This window comes from Polypterus senegalus, chromosome 2, assembly GCF_016835505.1.
Source record: "Polypterus senegalus isolate Bchr_013 chromosome 2, ASM1683550v1, whole genome shotgun sequence".
NCBI lineage: Eukaryota > Metazoa > Chordata > Cladistia > Polypteriformes > Polypteridae > Polypterus > Polypterus senegalus.
Window position 1 is genome coordinate 201,097,829 of NC_053155.1, and position 19,659 is coordinate 201,117,487.

The 19,659-nt window shown below is 38.7% G+C and overlaps 1 protein-coding gene and 1 long non-coding RNA gene across 2 annotated transcripts in view; one reads left to right on the plus strand and one right to left on the minus strand.

Moving 5' to 3' along the window:
* LOC120523664 overlaps window positions 1–18,487 on the plus strand; it is a 136,533-nt gene extending 118,046 nt beyond the window's left edge. Inside the window, exon 3 of the long non-coding RNA XR_005632678.1 lies at window positions 17,294–18,487. This is a non-coding gene — a long non-coding RNA (uncharacterized LOC120523664). The remainder of the gene's footprint in view (window positions 1–17,293) is intronic.
* The window catches only part of nme7 (NME/NM23 family member 7), a 212,231-nt gene that overhangs the window by 143,777 nt on the left and 48,795 nt on the right, over window positions 1–19,659 (minus strand). Inside the window, exon 7 of the mRNA XM_039745178.1 lies at window positions 8,069–8,174. Within this exon, the coding sequence (XP_039601112.1) occupies window positions 8,069–8,174 (106 nt within the window). The remainder of the gene's footprint in view (window positions 1–8,068; window positions 8,175–19,659) is intronic.

A 19,659-nucleotide genomic window follows, 5' to 3' on the forward strand; every position in this document is an offset into this window, starting at 1 on the left:
TCATCCTATGTAACTATATAAACACACAGCTGTAACTTAACATTCTGCATTTACAGACATCTGCAGGTCATCCTTAAGTAATTTCTTCTTCACACCTTCATCTGTCCTCTGTGTATTACTAACCCAGCCAACACAGGAAAAAAAAAAGTCTCTCAGCTGTTCTATGTGTCACATGCTTTTCATCGCTGCGTCATGTTTCCACTGCAGGTACCTCAGTTGCTAGGCTATGGTGTTCCCGCTGCCTAGCAACAGATGTTTCTATATTCTTGTCAGGAGCTCAGCGGCAAACCCCTGTGTTCCTGAAGATAAGGACAATCACAATTTTCCATTGCTCAGGCTACAGAGGAGAATGTGTAAATGCACTAGAGCTGTTGAAAGGATTTCAGATACTGAAAAATAAAAGGTCTTTGCAAGCCAAGGACTACAGGGGGAATGAAATATTAGAACAGGTTAGGGCTTTTTATTGTCTTATATGTAAATCTGCATATTGGAAATTTAAACAGCGTTGTCTTTTTCTGTAATGCATTAATGCTTTAAACCCTACATACTGTAACTAATTAGCCACATCTGAAACTGTGTACAAAATGAATATGTGATTTTTGAAATCACAATGGATAAAGTATAAAAAATAACATTAATTTTTGATATGCCTATATCATTTTTTGTTATTCAAATCTCAATAATCACTGTTAGCTTTGAAGAAAATATAAGAGGTTAAGCAAACTCTGAAATATTTGTCATTCAGACTTCTTTGGCTGAGGACACTAAGGATATTTTTCAAATAAGCATACAATTTGCATTTTAATAAGTCACTTGAGTAAATCATTACCAGGTTACAAAATAGCACTAACTTTAGTACCACACTATACTGAATCTGGCCGTTGAGAGGTAGCACCTGGGTTTTTTGCTCATATGAGGTTAACATAATTCAGTATGTGTTTCAAACAAATTCATACACTTACTACAGTGACAAATAACTACATTTTCATGCATGATTCTTTTCAAGAGCTAAAGTTTATCTCACAGAGTCACTTTATTGGCCTCAAAAGGGTTTTGCAAGTCTTATATTTTAAGAACTCAATTAATCATACTTCTGGAACACACTTAACATTGATTGAAAATGCAAATTAAAGTTTGATTTGATCTTTATATAGACATACAGTATATCTTCAATTACCTGTATACAATCAGTTTTATTTCTGATAACTATTACATTATTAAGAATATCCATGCATGCTTTTTACTTTTCCACTTTCTGTGATCTCAGATTGCTTAACAGATTACAAAGGTCACCTTGCACACAAAGGTAAAAGTGCACTTTTGTACACTTGCAAAAAAATCTGCCGAACATGCAAAAAGAGTGCAAGATTAAATTATGCCTTTTCTTGCAAAACATACAAAATACCCTCCATATCCGACAGTAAAATAATCTGACTCTTTAAATACTTAGTCCATACAAGCACTGGCAAAAATACATTTACTGGATAAAAGCACATTGCAAAAACAATTCACATACATACAGTAGTTCATTGAAACTCGTGCTTAACATAGGCAACATAATTTTTAATGTCAACTTGTAGACATGTCATAATTAAAAAGTCTTAAGTTTGGGGTAAAATCCACAAAACCTACAAAGCCACAAAAATATAAACTTGGTCCCCAGCAGTCAAACAGTGAAAAGATGATGACCACCCACTTCAGATGGAGAGTAAACCCAAGCCACTAGGGGTATGAATTTCCAAGTAACCAAAGATAGAATAACATATTACTGCAATACCTGGAGGTCACATTGTGATACTATGGGTCATCTCATGTGACATCAACAGATTTTTCAGAAATACCATGCACTTTGGTTTCAAAAAACTCCAGGTGTACCCATGTTATCCAGGAGATCAATACTTTCCAAGATACAGCCAATTTTGTGAGGGGACGGGGGTGTCAAATTTGACATGGCTTTATTTTTTTCATCAATTTCATAAGGCCATATATGTCAAGAACTAACCCACTTAGCACACTGAAATGTTGCATAGTGGTACCTTTATAGGTATAGTATGGAACAAAATCAAAATGTTTGGTCCAGATTACACCACTTTCTTAAAGCAGACCTTCAAAAATGGAAAAAAAATATTTACATCAACATTTACATTTTTACCATGTTTAGGCTTTCAGAAAGCATACTTCTAACTGATACAGCCTGCTGAATTTTTTTCCATGTTTAGATATCTGCACAGGGCTTTTCAAAAGGTTGTAAAAATAGTTTTGGGCTTAATGTATTGTGGGAATGTCCAGATACTTTTCTTATGTACATCTTTTATTTTAATTTTTCATTCTAAACATGGGTTAAATTCACCATTTGTCAGTAATGATAATCATCAAGTTCTTCATCACTAACTTGGGTATAAGATTAAAGGAAAAAATAAATCACCAAAGTCACATTAAGCACAACACATGAACCATAGCTGCTTGATTTATCATTAAATGCAACATTCATTATAATGAAATGTTAAAATCTTGGTATTGCAGCAGCAAGAATGTGACCCATTTAATTTCTGTTTCGATTGAAGTGGGGAATGTAGGGCATCTCTGTTTTTAAGATCAAGATGGTGTTGCCTCCTACTGACCATTGTAGGAGCACTAAGCCGTGCAATGATGCACTGTAGAGGCATCCAACAAATATCATCTCTAGTTGGCCAATGGAAAGACTGTGCAGGATTGTTTGGAGGTGTGTAACATATCAGGATGTCTGATTCCACTTCACTCTTGTCACAAACCACCCCAATCCAACATTTTTCATCATACATGCACCTAAAATAGCCTCCAATAGGACACTGGTCAATGTGAGGGATGCATCTGATCTTTTAGGAGTGTGATCATGAGTGGTCAGGATCTCAGCTGCCACTTCAGTGGTGAATATTTGGTCAGTGAATTGACTGTGTTCACCGGACATCCAGCTGACTTTGAGTTTGCCATCATCTGTAGGGATGTAACAGTGGTATTCTCCAGTACCAGGTGCTCTTTTGAACATGGACAATCACATTCTCTGTTCAGCAACATGAAATAGGACATTGGCATTTGATATGAAAAAAAAAGTTTGACATTTTTGATAACTTACTGACTGAAAACCTCAGTGATTACAATTATTGACACATTGGAACATTCAGCTGATGTTTAGAATGGAAAATAAACATGAAAGATTTACATAAGAAACATAAGGTTTGTGATATGAGAAAGACAGGACAATTAAAAATAATAATAGAATAAATGAAAAATATTGAAAAAATTATCTGCACATTCCCACATGCCGTTAGGAAAATGAAATCCAAAATGGATTTGACAGGTCTGCTGTCCAAACCCTGATACAGTTACTTTTCTTTTTATTGCTTTTTCAGAAAGCCCATATAATTATCTGAATAAGGAAAAAAAATCAAAAGTCTGTGTTGGTTACAAATATGTGTTTTTGATGCCTAAACACAGCTAAGCAAAAAACTCAAATTAAATTTTGGTCAATTTCAAGGGGCTGCTTTGACCATGCAGAGTCATCTGGACCAAATGTTTTAATTTTGTCACATACTATACAAATTAATGTACCAGTATGCAAAGTCTGAGTCTGCTCGGTGGTTTAGTTCTTTAAGGCCGGATATAATCAACACCCCCGTACCCTTGGTAAACTGGCTGTATCTTGGAAAATGTTGATCTTACATTAAAAAAAAATGACAGGGATCCCCTGACTAACAAGGGTATAGCTGGTACGTTTTCCAGAATTTTTTGAGTTTGATATGCGAGGACCATTGGTTGATTTTACATGGACTGACCCTTATTCCATTTTTTATGCTTTGTAGTATTATGTGTTGAAATTCAATTGTGTAAAAATATTAAGTTTACATTATATCCTATAGGTAAAAATGTATGAATCAGTTACACCCAATTATAAAAACCCTTCAATCAACTCCCTATACTTACTATATTTTTAATTCCTAAAATAAATTCAAGTACATAAGTATTCTCCACAGTTAGACAGGACAAAACTCAGATATGGTACATACCGTAACACACACACATATCGGCACATCATCCAAATTTAGCTCTGAATTAGTACAGCACTTGTGAGATAAGCACTTATGTTTGCAGTAGGGCTGTCAAGCAATAACTAAGATTAGATTGTTTCATAATTAAAAATATTTTTTATAAGTTGAGGGGCTACATAAATATACATTTCCACAAAATTTATCTAACCATTAGTGTGTTTTTTTTCACAATAACTTATTTATACCTAACAAAAATGTGTTAAATCTATTCAGTTCTCAAAAATTGGTAAAAGTTTCATGCTAATTTAGTGTTCTGCAGTTAACTTATTTTTTGGCTAAGAACATTGGCCTTCTTTCTTTCAGCCTTCATTTTTTTAGTTTGCATAGCTTCATTGTGGGTTAGGCTATACAGTATTTAAAACTTTGGCAAGTCAGGACAGGGACAAGCAGAGAATTTGTAAAAATGGCTACCTAGAATGATGAGAGATTTCAGCTTGATTCTCTGCATTTATGTGTGTACTTGCAAACTGTATGTTGAAAACATTAATTTATGACACTGTAAAAATGAACCCAAATACTTAAATGTATATAGTGTTCAGTATATGGAATCTCTGCAACAGTGCTGATATTTACAGTGGAAAAGTTGAAGTAACATGTTTTGTTATGTAAGTATGCATGAAACAAATTGCTCCTGCATTCTTACAGATGGCATACCACAAATGTTAGCAATGCACCAGAGATTCCTGCACCTGGTGCACTTTTTACTTTCTCGTACACAAGGTATAGAGAAAGTATTTTAATTGTCCAAAGATTCAATGTAGAGATTTTGATGGATGTTATCATTTTACACCTCCCTGACTTTCTCATATATGAAGTATCGGGACAGTATTGAAATGCTCCAAAAATTCCATTTCAAGATTTTGATGAATCTCGACGTTTTAGACTTCCCCGAGTCCGAAAATAACATTTTTAGAATTATGTCTGTGTGTGTGTATGTAAACACGATAACTTGAGTACGCTTTCACTTAGGTCAATCAAATTTTGCATACAAGTATTAGGTACAAAACATACATTGCTATCAACTTTTGGGCAATTTCCGTTAACCGGAAGTGGTACTTTACCGTTTATTCATGCAGCTGCAGAGTCCAACTTATTCAACTTCACTTTTATAATAATTGTTTAATATATTATTAATTTGATTTGTTGTTGATGGTTCTTTAATGTACATAATATAAAAATATAATCATTATCTTGCGGCTTACTCCTCAAATATCCATCCCCATATCTGAGTATATGAGAAAGTCTAGTGAAGACCACTCCCGAATTTCTGATTTTCAACTTTTCTCTTTTCTTTAACCTTTGTTATTAGGAGAACCACACTGGCAAAAGGGCACAGAAAGTTTAATGTATTGGTATTTTGGTGTCAGAATGGAAAGATAGAATTGATCAGCTCATAATGGTCCTATTTAAAGAATAAACATGTTCAACAATCAAAAACATGGCTTCATACCAACTATGCACATCTCTATACTTAATTTTGACACTAATTACTCCTATAGTTTTGGTGGAATGCTACCACTCACAAGTGTCTGCTTACCACTGACTGCTCTTAGTAAATGATGTGCCTGTGTGGCTTATGGAAAATTCCTATAAACCAATAGACAATATGTGGCCTTGACATTAATGTGCAAGGTTAGCTTCCTTGACTTACTCATTCTTTCCCTTTACATTGTCCATTTTCAGACTTGATGCCATGTGTTTAATTTTTTTCATTGCATTAAGCAAATAATGGATTAAATTACACTTTCTATATATGAACAGTAAGTGATAGGGTAGAGTATATCTTTCAATCATTCTTTACCATGTTATCTGAGAGAAATGCTGGTCGGCTAATGGGTGTAATTACATTATTGCCCATTTAACATGTTTTAAAATTATGTTCATTTCACAAGAAGGTCATAACCTATTTTAGACTTAGAGTATATCGCATTTAGAGTATTTCCAAGGCTGTTAGCAGCAGTTGCACATGAAACTGCCAGTGGCTTCCTGCCAGGAGCAGTTTTCAGCAATAATAATAAAAATTGTATTTATATAGCATCTTTTCCATGCTCAAGGTGCTTCACAGCATTTCATACTGTAAAGAAACAGCAGGTATATGTCACATAGAGATGTTTCCTGAATAGAATATTAAAACAGATAGATACAGGATAACGCAAATTTTAACGAAAGTATTATTAACAGGGAGGAGTGGCAACAACATGAGTGCGCCAGCGTCTCCTCCCTGAGTGACTGACAAGGGATATTTCTTTAATAAATTAATTAAAGCGTTGTTCTTCCCACTACATTCAGAGAGTTGGTCTCCATATTTAAAGGAAGCACATAGCAGAACAGCTAAAGAAAGGAGTGTCAGTGTGAAATGAACCAAACCTGTTATACCATCACCTGGGATATGCTAGAGGAGAAAGCTAAGAACAAACCATCAGCCATAAAACCACCCTCAATAACACAAGCAGGTGGCAGGAATTCACTCAGGCTGACTCAAAATTCAAAAACAGCTAGGCTGTTTATGTAACTGACACTCCCTAATGCCAGTATGCTCCATGCTTAGCAAAAAAGTAATGTCAGTCTAAAATGTTATCCACTCCCACCTGTCAGTCAGAATTATTTATGTTCAGTGTAGATTGGCTTATCTATTGTTGGCAGCACAATAAAATACAGACTGAAGGGACTGATTCTGTGTGTGTGTGATGAACAGAGTAACATCTGAACAAGAGAATTTTAAAAGGTAGGTATGTAAAGAATGCCAAGAGTACAAAAGTCTGGAATAAGAGTGCAGTGCAGGTCAAAGAATTTGTAGAGAGAAATAGGATGAAAGGACAAAACAGGTGGAGAGAAGCAGGGGAAACATTAAACTAAGACACAATTGGGAGGATGCTGGAAGGAACAAAAAATCTTTGAGCTTATTTTAAAAGAAGCAGAGAAACCCTATGGTGAATTAAAGAGGATGAAAGATCTTCCTTTAGTCCATGCTGAAGAAACAGATCTGTAGTTTTTGAGTCTAGGATTTCCTTACTTTTTAATGGCATGCAGACCATGCCTTGTTTCAAAAATCGGAAAACATTTTGAAAGTTTCTTCATACAGGTGTTGAGGTTGTTAACATTAGAAAATTGTTTGAAATGTAATGCTCAGTGGGAAAACTATGTTGGTATTACAAGGTAAATAAATACATGAGTCTGGAAATAAGCATTATTAAATAGACTAGATTGTCAGAGACAATATTATTAAAACACATCTTCAAAAGTATCCAAGCAATCTTTTCTTCAGATAAAGATAAAAAACATGTGGCAGACGGACTCTGAAATCTTAACACATTTGGCTGTCCTTACACAAAACATACAATGTAAAATATTGTAATAATCATTTTTAGTCTATAAATTCAATAGTAACAACAGATAGTTGTTTAAATCATTTCTGAAATATTCATTTAATAAAAGATGGGTAGATGCATAGCTGAAATTGTCTCTTTATTTATTGAAGGAGACATTTTGGTGATTTTTTTTTTTTTTACAAAAGGGATGTTTGCATTGGTTTTATGGGTCTTTGCTCTTTCCACCTGTGCAGAATGATCCAAATGTAGAATGAGTTATGCAACTATGCCGATCATTAAATGATTGTTTAATTAACAGTTCCGACAGAGAACCAATGCAGAAAACTCATAAAATGTAGCTTAATGGTCTGTTGACCTCAAGAGCAGTAACAGCACCATTTTCAGTTCATAATGTACATTTATAACATATAAAAAACAAAAAGAATATATCTTGTTTGTTTCATAATTTGCAAATCATTAATAGTGACACGTATCAAAACTGTGTCTTATGCAACCAATATTTGAAAACCAGCCTCATTAATAAGAATTTGTCTAGTAGATCAAAAAATATTTTCAGCAGTAATTAAACCTAAGAGAGTAAGATAAGTACAGAATTTCAAGGTACACTACAATCTTAACACAACTTATTTTACAAAATTGAATATTTGCACATACCTTCTGCAACAGCATGTGGCTTAATAATACAACATGTGCAGTGATGGTATGTTGCAGTATTAATTGGTCCATGGGCAACAGTGGATGGGAAGAAAAACTCTAGTTCCTAAAATAAACAAAAAAAATTAGAAAACAAAAACTACAGAATAATTCATATGAGGCATTTTTAAAATTGAAGCATTCCAGAAATATAGCATTTCTTTTTATTATACTTTTGGTCTATGTGGTACTGTGGCATGAGGGTTAGCTCTGTTGTTTACAAAACAATAGGAAGGGGCTGGCTTGAAGTCTAAGGTGGCTAATTTATTGTGTAGAGTTCACATGTTGTACTTGGTCTGCATCAGCTTCATACAGACACTAAAGTGTCCACCCACATTTTCTATAGTTGATTAATTGGCAATTTGATCCAGTAAAATTAAAATTATGTATGCATGGCAAAGTATGCCCTGCAAAGGTTTCATGTAGGGTTTGGTCCTTACTCACACCCAATGCAGTTAGAACAGCCTCCTCTTCTCTGTTGTGTACAAAATAGGTATGGATGGATGGATGGATAATCTTATACTTAATATCGCTTAATATCATACAATATGAAACATTTCATATACCATTCAAGTTAATTCAAGTGAGTCTACCAGGACATGACTGAGCACACTAAGGTGCCAATCAATAACTGGGCACATTCGCACCATTACCAACACTCACTCCTACGGTTCCAGGTTAGCACTACCAACTAACAGAAACACATAACAATGGGATGAGGGAGAAACAGATGAGAGCCCATAGAAAAGCAGTGGCAAGAAAGGGATTCAATCCAGACTCTTGCAAAATGCAATTAAATGTTATTTCTATACTAAAAAATAAACCAAAAAAACATAAAAAAAGGTTAGACACACAACATGCCCGCTGTATTTGCCATTATCATGTGTGATCATTATGTTTCCAAGCTTCTTTTCATTTTTTAGTACATAAATTTAAAGTTATGTAATAAAAAAATGAAAAAGTTGTGTTTTGGCAAATGCACATTGGCGTACTTTACTACTGCGGGGAAAAATACCCATTCAGATTATTGAAAATATAAATTCTCAGTCTTTAGCTCAGTTCTACTTAACTTTACTTTCATAATTTGTAGTTTGTGGTCACTACAGTAAAGGATGATATGTACTTCTGAAAACAGTAATGCTTGCTGCTCTTAAACTCTGCATCACCCTTTTTCAAATGAGTTGCTATCACTGTTTGTCTCATCTCCAGCTGCTATACTTGGATAAACCATGGTTTTGTGGTTTCTTTTCTAATGAATCAAAGAAATTAGCTTGATTATGGTGTAATAGCTCACTTAATTTTCAAATTGTGTATGTTAAAGACGGTGAGGTGAACAGTCTAAAGGTATTTGGAAAGAATGAAAGAATTAATTTCAAATTCACAGTAAATGACATAAGTATAAGCTATCTCTGGATGGAGTACCAAGCCATTCACTCACAGCAAGCCAATTAAATTTCAAAGGCTAATCTAACAAAAACCTTTTTTTTTTTTTGGTGACAGGAAACACCAAGTAACCAAAACAAAAGTCAATGGGGACATGGGGAAAAAAAGTAAATGTCACATCAACAGTGGATGCAGCCAGGATTGAAACAGTGCACTAGAGCTGCAAGTGGGCAATGCTAACCATCTATCCATCCACGCATCCATCCATCCATCCTCTTCCACTTATCCGAGATCGGGTCACGGGGGCAGCAGCTTAAGCAGAGATGCCCAGACTTCTCTCTCCTCAGCCACTTCTTCTAGCTCTTCCGGGAGAATCCCAAGGCGTTCCCAGGCCAGCCAGGAGACATAGTCCCTCCAGCATGTCCTGGGTCTTCCCTGTGGCCTCCTCCCGGTTGGATGTGCCCAGAACACCTCACTAGGGAGGCGTCCAAGAGGCATCCTGATCAGATGCCCGAGTCATCTCATCTGACTCCTCTCGATGCGGAGGAACAGCGGCTCTACTCTGAGCCCCTCCCGGATGACTAAGCTTCTCACCTTATCTTTAAGGGAAAGTCCAGAAACCCTGCGGAGGAAACTCTTTTCAGCCGCTTGTATTTGCGATCTCATTCTTTTGGTTATTACCCATAGCTCATGACCATACCTGAAGGTAGGAACATAGATCGACTGGTAAATTGAGAGCTTTGCCTTAAGGCTCAGCTCCTCTTTCCCCACGACAGACTGATGCAGAGCCCGCATCACAGCGGACGCCACACCGATCCGCCTGTCGATCTCACGCTCCATTCTTTCCTCACACGTGAACAAGACCCAGAGATACTTGAACTCCTCCACTTGGGGCAGGATCTCGCCCCCAACCCTGGGAGGGCACTCCACCCTTTTTCGGCTGAGGACCATGGTCTCAGATTTGGAGGTGCTGATTCCCATCCTAGCTGCTACACACTCAGCTGCGAACCGCTCCAGAGAGAGCTGAAGATCACGGCCTGAAGTAGCAAACAGGACAACATCATCTGCAAAAAGCAGTGACCCAATCCTGAGTTCACCAAACTGGACCACCTCAACGCCCTGGCTGCGCCTAGAAATTCTGTCCATAAAAGTTATGAAAAGAATTGGTGACAAAGGGCAGCCCTGGCAGAGTCCAACTCTCACTGGAAATAGGTTCGACTTACTGCCGGCAATGTGGACCAAGCTCTGACACCGGTTGTACAGAGACTGAAGAGCCCTTATCAGGGGGTCCGGTACCCCATACTCCAGGAGCACCCCCCACAGGATTCCCCGAGGGACACGGTGGAACGCCTTTTCCAAGTCAACAAAACACATGTAGACTGGTTGGGCAAACTCCCATGCATCCTCCAGGACCCTGTTAAGGGTGTAGGCAGCTGGTCCACTGTTCCACGACCAGGACGAAAACCACACTGTTCCTCCTGAATCTAAGGTTTGACTATCCGACGGACCCTCCTCTCCAGGTCCCCCGAATAGACTTTTCCAGGGAGGCTGAGGAATGTGATCCATCTGTAGTAGGAACACACCCTCCGGTCCCCCTTCTTAAAGAGGGAGACCACCACCCCGGTCTGCCAATCCAGAGGCACTGTCCCCGATGTCCATGAGATGTTGCAGAGGCGTGTCAACCAAGACAGTCCTACAACATCCAGAGTCCTGAGGAATTCTGGGCGTATCTCATCCACCCCCGGGGCCCTGCCACCAAGGAATTTTTTGACCACCTTGGCGACCTCAGTCCCAGAGATGGGGAAGCCCACCTCTGAGTCCCCAGGCTCTGCTTCCTCATTGGAAGGCATGTTAATGGGATTGAGGAGGTCTTCGAAGCACTCCCTCCAACGACCCACAATGTCCTGAGTCGAAGTCAGCAGTGCATCATCCCCACCGTATACAGTGTTGACACTGCACTGCTTCCCCATCCTGAGACACCGGATGGTGGACCAGAATCTCCTCGAAGCCGTCTGAAAGTCAGTCTCCATTGCCTCCCCAAACTCCTCCCACGTCCGCGTTTTTGCCTCAGCAACCACCGAAACCGCATTCCGTTTGGCCTGCTGGTACCTATTAGCTGCCTCCAGAGTCCCACAGGACGAAAGAGTCCTGTAGGACTCCTTCTTCAGCTTGACGGCATCACTCACTGCCGGTGCCCACCAACGGGTTTGGGGATTGCCGCCACGACAAGCAATGACCACCTTACAGCCACAGCTCCGGTCAGCCGCCTCAACAATAGAGGCACGGAACATGGCCCATTCGGACTCAATGTCCCCTACCTCCCTTGGGACGTGGTCAAAGTTCTGCTGGAGATGGTAGTTAAGGCTACATCTGACAGGGGACTCTGCCAGATGTTCCCAGCAGACCCTCACAATACATTTGGACCTACCAGGCCTGACTGACATCCTACCCCACCATCGAAGCCAACTCACCACCAGGTGGTGATCAGTTGACAGCTCCGCCCCTCTCTTCACCCGAGTGTCCAAGACATGTGGCCGCAAGTCTGACGACACAATCACAAAGTCGATCATCGAACTGAGGCCTATGGTGTCCTGGTGCCAAGTGCACATATGAACAACCCTATGCTTAAACATGGTGTTCGTTATGGACAATCCGTGATGAGCACAGAAGTCCAATAACAAAACACTGCTCGGGTTCAGATCAGGGAGGCGATTCCTCCCAATCACGCCCTTCCAGGTCTCACTGTCATTGCCCACGTGAGGATTGAAGTCTTCCAGCAAAACGAGGGAGTCCCCAGAAAGTATGCCCTCTAGCACCCCCTCCAGGGACTACAAAAAGGGTGGGTACTCCAGACTGCTGTTTGGCGCATACGCATAAACAACAGTTAGGACCCGTCCCCCCACCCGAAGGCGGAGGGAGGCTACCCTCTCGTCCACCGGGGTAAACCCCAATGAACAGGCTCCAAGTCAGGGGCCAATAAGTATGTCCACACGCGCTAGTTTCATTTCATTGGGGGCAACTCCAGAGTGGTAGAGAGTCCAGCCCCTCTCAAGGACATTGGTTCCAGAGTCCAAGCTGTGAGTCGAGGTGAGCCCGACTATATCTAGCAGGAACCTCTCAACCTTGTGCACCAGCTCAGGCTCCATCCCCTTCAGAAAGGTGACATTCCACGTCCCAAGCGCCAACTTCTGTAGCCGAAGATCGGACTGCCAAGGTCCCCGCCTTCGGCCACCACCCAACTCACACTGCGCCCGACCTCCTTGGCCCCTCCCATAGGTGGTGAGCCCATGGGAAGGGGGATCCACATTGCCTCTTCGGGCTGTGCCCAGCCGAGCCCCATGGGTGCAGGCCCGGCCACCAGGCGCTCCCCATCGAGCCCCACCTCCAGGCCTGGCTCCAGAGGAGGGCCCAGGTGACCCATGTCCAGCCGAGGGAAAACGCCGTCCAAAATTTTTATTCTTCATAGGAGGTTTGATGAACCGTTCTCATCCCTCACCTAGGACCAGTTTGCCTTGGATGACCCTACCAGGGGCATAAAGCCCCGGACAACAGAGCTCCTAGGATCACTGGGACACACAAACCCCTCCACCATGATAAAGTGGCGGTTCGAGGAGGGGCAATGCTAACCACTGTGCCTGTAATTATACTCACTGAGCAAAATATTAGGAAAACTATACTAATAAAGGATAGGGCCTTCTTTTGCTCAAAAACAGCCTCGATTCTTGGTGGCATGGCTTCCATAAGATTTTGGAAATATTCCTTTAAGAGTCTGGTCCATTTTGACATGACTGCATCATACAATTTCCGTAGATTTGTTAGCTGCACATTCATGCTGCAAATCTCCCATTTTACCACAATCCTAAAGTTGTTCTATTGGATTCAGATCTGATGACTAAGAAGGCCACTGAACTCATCGTCATGTTCATGAAAGAAGTTTAAAAAGACTTTTTCTTTGTAACATGGTGAGATATCATGCTAGAAGTAGCCATTAGAAGATGGGTAAATTGTGGCCATGAAGGTATGCGCATGATCAGCAGCAATACTCAAATAGGCTATGGCATTCAAGAGATGATTGATTAATATTAAACAGGCCCACAGTGTGCCAAGAAATCTTTAACCACACCATTACACCACCACCGCCACCCTTGACTGTTGACTTAACGCAGGTGAGGTGGATGGATTCATTCTGTTGGTGCCAAAGTCTGACCCTAACTGTGTGCTTCAGCAGAAACTGAAATTCGTCAGACCAGGCTATGTTTATTCCAGTCTTCAGCTGTCCAGTTGTCTACTGCAGTCTCAGTTTTCTGTTCTTGGCTGACAAGAGTAGAACCCAATACGGTAGCCCATCCTCCTCAAGGTTCATTATTGTGCATTCTGAAATGTTTGCCTGCTCACCACAGTTGTACAGAGTGGTAATCTGAGTTACAGTAGCCTTTCTGTCAACTTGAACCAGTTTGACTATTCTCTTCTGACCTCTGTCATCAACAAGGCATTTCCTTCTACACAGCTGCTGCTCACCAATAATTGAAGCTCTGGTGTGAACAACCTACAGTATATATACATAATTTATGGTTTGCACTGCTGCCTACATGATAAGCTAATTAGGTAACTGCATGGATAAGCAGGTATTCCTAATAATTGTTCAGAGTATGTATATGCTGTATATAATGGAAATATTAACTGAAGGAAATGCAGTACTTTATGGACACTTTGATAGTTTGGTAAAAAAAAGAATCTAACCACAAATCACAATTTTTTCAGAGTAAAACAAAAATTGGTGCTTAGCATTACTATATTTAAACAAAAGTACCAGAGGTTATTTGGCTTGTAGTGCAAGACTATTTAGGCTCCTCTAACGTGAAAAATGTACTTTATTTTAATGCATTATACAGAATATTCTTACAAATATTATGCCAAGCTTAGAACTACACTTACAAACCGAGCAACAGAAATTGTTTCAAACAGTGAAATTCAGTCTGTTATGTTATAAAAACAAAAAACAATTAACCCTAAAACACATTATAAACACTATCCAAAGTGTACCAACCGTTATGCCGACAGCTATACAATTATGTTCTTGAGTACCAGATGGAAGAATTAATTCAGCACTGCAGAAAAGGAAGACTGGGGGCGTATGTTGTATTTTTTCTTAAATCTAACCATCTGTTTCATAAAATCACTTTAAAAAGCACACAAAAAAGGACTTTTCCCAAAAATATATGCTTAATGCATACAGTTTGTATTAATTCTAAATCTAGTCCCAAGATTTGAAAAATGGTTGATTTTATGGCAGCTGCAGACTTTCTATTTTCAGAGTGTGAAATAAGGATTAAAACAATCCTTTAGGCAATTTATGTATAACAGTAGGCTCTCAGAAGGACACTTAGGTGCACATCACAAACAAGAAAACACTTGGTTGTTAAGTGGAATATGCACTTCTGAGAATTTAGAAAATCATTCTCTTCAATGAGTGTTGTATTTGCAAACTGATTCAGAAAAAAGTAACACAAAGCTCAAAAGCTGTGCAATGATGATGCTTGTTTATACTGTATTACCTATGCCATAACAAGGTATGGCATGTATAGATTGGCAAAAATGTTACAGTAAAAATTACATGTTAAAAACTAGAACAGCTTTGCGTCAAGAACAAAACCAATCTAAGGTAGTACATCTTTCATTGAAAAAAAAATTCAGACATTTTTGGCATTCTGAAATAATGCCCTCTTAATGTCCAGAAAAGGATATTTGATTTTGGAGTCCCCAAAGTATAAATGCTGGAGACAAATAATGATGATCTTGGAACAATAATATATGACTTTTTTCAACCTTGTTATATTATTGTTTACTAGCTTACAAATCTCTGTTTCATTTTTTTAATTTTGAAAATAGACTATATTACCTTGTCATTTATTCTTTTATGACAGAACCCATAAAATAATTGAGTGTTGGTGGGCAGAAACACTAAGCAACTATCGCCTGATAATCTGAGGTTTTGATCCTCTTTTGAAAAAGTGTGGTTTGTTCCCTGAGGGTAAACTGTGAGCAGTTTAAGTAACTCAAGGCCTTATTCATGATTTGGGTAAAATTGGTTTTGAGACTGATCACTGAATTCATGTAATCAAATTTTAGCTGATTTTCTAGGGCTACTCTGAGAAACTAATACATACTTTTTTACAGATTATTTTTGAAATGTTAGATTTAAAATGTGCAGACAGTAATACTACCCTTTAATTTAAAGAACTTACTGTGACAAAATGGTAAAATTGTGAACTTTGCAGTCCTAGAGCCATGTGAAGAAATTTTTGTTGTACTTTATCATAGCATACAAAAGATATGTCTTTACTTTAACAATAAAATTAAACGAATATGTGTAGTTTGGGTATAGTAAAAGCAAACAACATGCTTTAAACTTACATAACTAAAGAAGAGTCTACACTCATGCATGGTCATATATGGAATAGTAATGCAAACACAGAAGTAGCACTCAGCACAACAGTTCTAGCTAAGCAACAAAGGAATAATTCTGTAGCTGGTTATTTGTTCTTCACCAGAGTAGAGTAGTGGGCAAAAATGGCTTGAACAATATTTATACTTGACTGGCTTTTATGCCTTAGCTACAGTGATTTCAGGTTTTCATCTTGTGTGACAGTACGAGAGTATTATTCATATTTGCTATAGTAATTAATAATGCAGACTGATGCTAGGTAATGCTTATGGAGATATACAACACTTTAAATAAATACTTATATTTTAGACCAGTGTCTCTACCAACCTGTGGGCCGTGGCGGCATTGCAACAACAACAACAACATTTATTTATGTAGCACATTTTCATCCAAAGAATGTTGCTCAAAGTGCTTTACATAAAGAAGAATAGAAAAATAGAAGACAAAGTATGAAAATAAAATAAGTCAACATTAATTAACATAGAATAAGAGTAAGGTCCGATGGCCAGGGAGGACAGAAAAAAAAAAACCTCCAGACAGCTGGAGAAAAAAATAAAATCTGCATAAAAATAAAATTGCAGGTGGACTGTGGCCAACCCCAGACAAAACGCCTCCCATTGCTGCAATGACAACGCTTGATTCACAGTGGCAGCATTGCAGGCAGATCATGATCGATCCCGGACGAACTCTGGTGATTGTGCACAATTCACCAAGGAAGAAATGCACTGATTATCGCACTTGACTCATCTAGCTCTGTGATGCGCTGATGATTTCCTGGGAACCAACCTCTTTTAGATTGTGCTCAAATCACCGAGGGGGACCACCCCACTTCCTCTGCGCAGAAGACAGTGCTAATTTCATGGAGGGGGACACCCTCCAAAAGTGAGTCGCAAACCACAAAGACTGGGAAATGCCGTTTTAGACAAAGTAAATATTATACTCTACAAACATTTAACTGATGTTGGCATGAACAAATGTAACACCCTTGTTTAATTTAAAAGCTATTGTTCACCTGAAGAAAATATATGGGTTTTGTCAGCATTGCAGACTTCTACTAATATTATACATATTTAGCAAATGTTCTGCAAGTTTAAGAATTTCAATTATTCAAAGTGTCCTCACCTCACTATCTCTTCTGCTCATTAAATTCTAGCTAAATAGTTCTTGATGTATAGTCTAATTCTGACAAGCAAACATTAGCTACATGTTTTTAAAGAAAGATCTTATAATGCACTTGATCACAGGAGGCTGTCACACACGTGCGCATGGGAGGAAGCTAAAGGGCACAAAAAAGGATAATTCCATGCCAGACCAGAGGGTGGCAGAATGCACTAATCCTTTCTCTTTTTCTTCTGCAGACCAACCACAGGAAAGTCTGCCTGGGCCCGATGACATCACTTCTGGTTCTGGACCAGATGACATCACGTCCAGTTCCTACCCAGATGACATCATTTCCCCTGCCATACTTAAGTCTGTAAAGAACATTGCTTAAACCTTTTGCCTTTTTATTCAGCCAACATTTCAAGTATACAGAGTGGCTGCCCCAAACCTTTTTTGCAGTGTCATTGGCATTTATTTCACAAGGTGTAACTAATCTCACCGTACTCTACAAACATACAAGTACAGTAGAGAAAAGAATGTAACGATTTTGAGCCAGATGTACATCAGAGTAACTTTTTATATAAATAAAAGAATGGCTGAGAAGTTGACCCCATGATTACAAAGATGTAGCTTAACATGGTTTCATCTTCATTCTTAAGCCCTTGACTTTTCATTATGTGGTAAAAAGAAAAAGAGACTCAAAAATAAAAATGGGAATTCCATAAAATCCAAATATCATCAGGCTTCATCCTAACCTACACTATACATTTCATTTTTGCAATTAACAAAAAAATCCTGAAAGCTTTTCATTATAACACCAAATGGGTGATCAGATATCTGCTAATCTGTAACTCTGAACATCTGACTTCCTTAACTATCTTGATACAAAACTGAATAGTTATAAATCAATAAATACTTAATAAAGAAATCTTGTGGTTTTTCACTACTTTCTTTTTCTTACGACTTTTTGTGCCCCATGGAACATAAGGCAGAAATATGATGATGCCAAGCAAATTTGTCAAGTGCCAGTTACTGTACTTCTGTCTGATTCATACACAGTAAGTGAAGGTCTTTGTTAATGTTTTGTGCCCTGATCGTTCTTGGTCTGCCCGATTGCCATTGTTCTGGGAAAGGCCCACTACATGGCTTGTTTACGTAATCTGCTTTTGTTCATACATATTAGAAGGAAAAACCAAGCTAGGCGTCTTTTCTGTACTTTGTACTGATGGGCAACTAGGCAGCTCTTGTCCAAACCATATCTGTACTGGTCATTTCTTGTCATCATATGTGCATGATTTGGTGTAGACCACATGAATCAATGCTGTCCAGTTTAGCATGTTGTGCCTTCGTGAGAAAGGAAACATGTCTCAGCCTCATATAGAAGAATTGGGATAACACTATTATATATAGTGTCATCTTGGTGTATGTGGACAGCTGCTTGTCATCCCAAATGTTCCACAACCTGCTCATTGCACAGGATGTCTTGCCAATATGTATCTTGATCTCAGATATAGTGTTGTTGTCTCAGGTAAGCAGGCTGCCAAGATAAGTGAACCTTTGAATGTTGTCCATGTGATTGCCATTGATGTATTGGGATGAGCATGAAGTGTTAATTACATCAATTTTGTTTTTTTGGTCGAGATAAGCAATCCTAGTTTCTGTCCAGTGATTGCTAAGCGATTCATTTTGTCTTGTGCCCTCTATGCATTAGTCTCAATCATAATGACATCATCGTCAGATTTTGACTTTAACTGGTTGCCATCTACCCATTGCAGCCCTTTTCCATTACCAGTGCTATACATCAACCAGTTGATGGCAAGGCTGAACAGAAGAGGGGATAACACACTACTAATAATTCACTACTTAACATTATTGTAAAGACCATGTGAAAAAGTAGCAATCACTCTATGAAACACAATCATTAACATGATCTGCATTTTTTTCAAAAGTACAATGGTATGTAAAACTCAATTAATGTTAACTATTGTAGTTGAGATTAGTAATAAGCTGTAACAAGAAATCCAGCTTATTCAGTAAGTTAGTCTCTTATTATAAAAACAAATGTGTTATTGCAATGTATTTCCCTTGACAGCACATGTGAGCAGAAAAGATGGGAAAAAATCCTTTTGGCAGATCTCAGCTCTAGCGGAATTCAACACGGGTTACTTAAACTGTGATCATTTTACGCTTAATAAACTTGCTAAATAATTATCCTACCTAAATATTGCATTGTGTTATTAATATGTATTATCAGAAAACTTTCCAAAAAGACTGGATGTGGGACAGTACAGTCTGGTTTGAACTAGTTTGTTATTTCTTATTTAATTAACATGAACTGGAGTAATGGTATTTTTGTAATGAAAATTACAATGGAGATACATGGACCTGGAAAAGAAATGGTGCCATCTTGAGAAGTTCTGCAGAGGATATGGCACTGTGTGTGGAAGAGAGAGAGAGAGTATCAAGAATTTAAAGAGCAGCACTTAGGCACAATCCTCAAATTACATTTATTAGCATGGATATGTGACTGCCTGCAGTTCTTGAGAAAGGAGCCCAAGAGCCCAAGTACGTGTGAAGTGGAGCTGGCGGCTTGAATAGGGGTTTATATGGCATTTTAAAAATC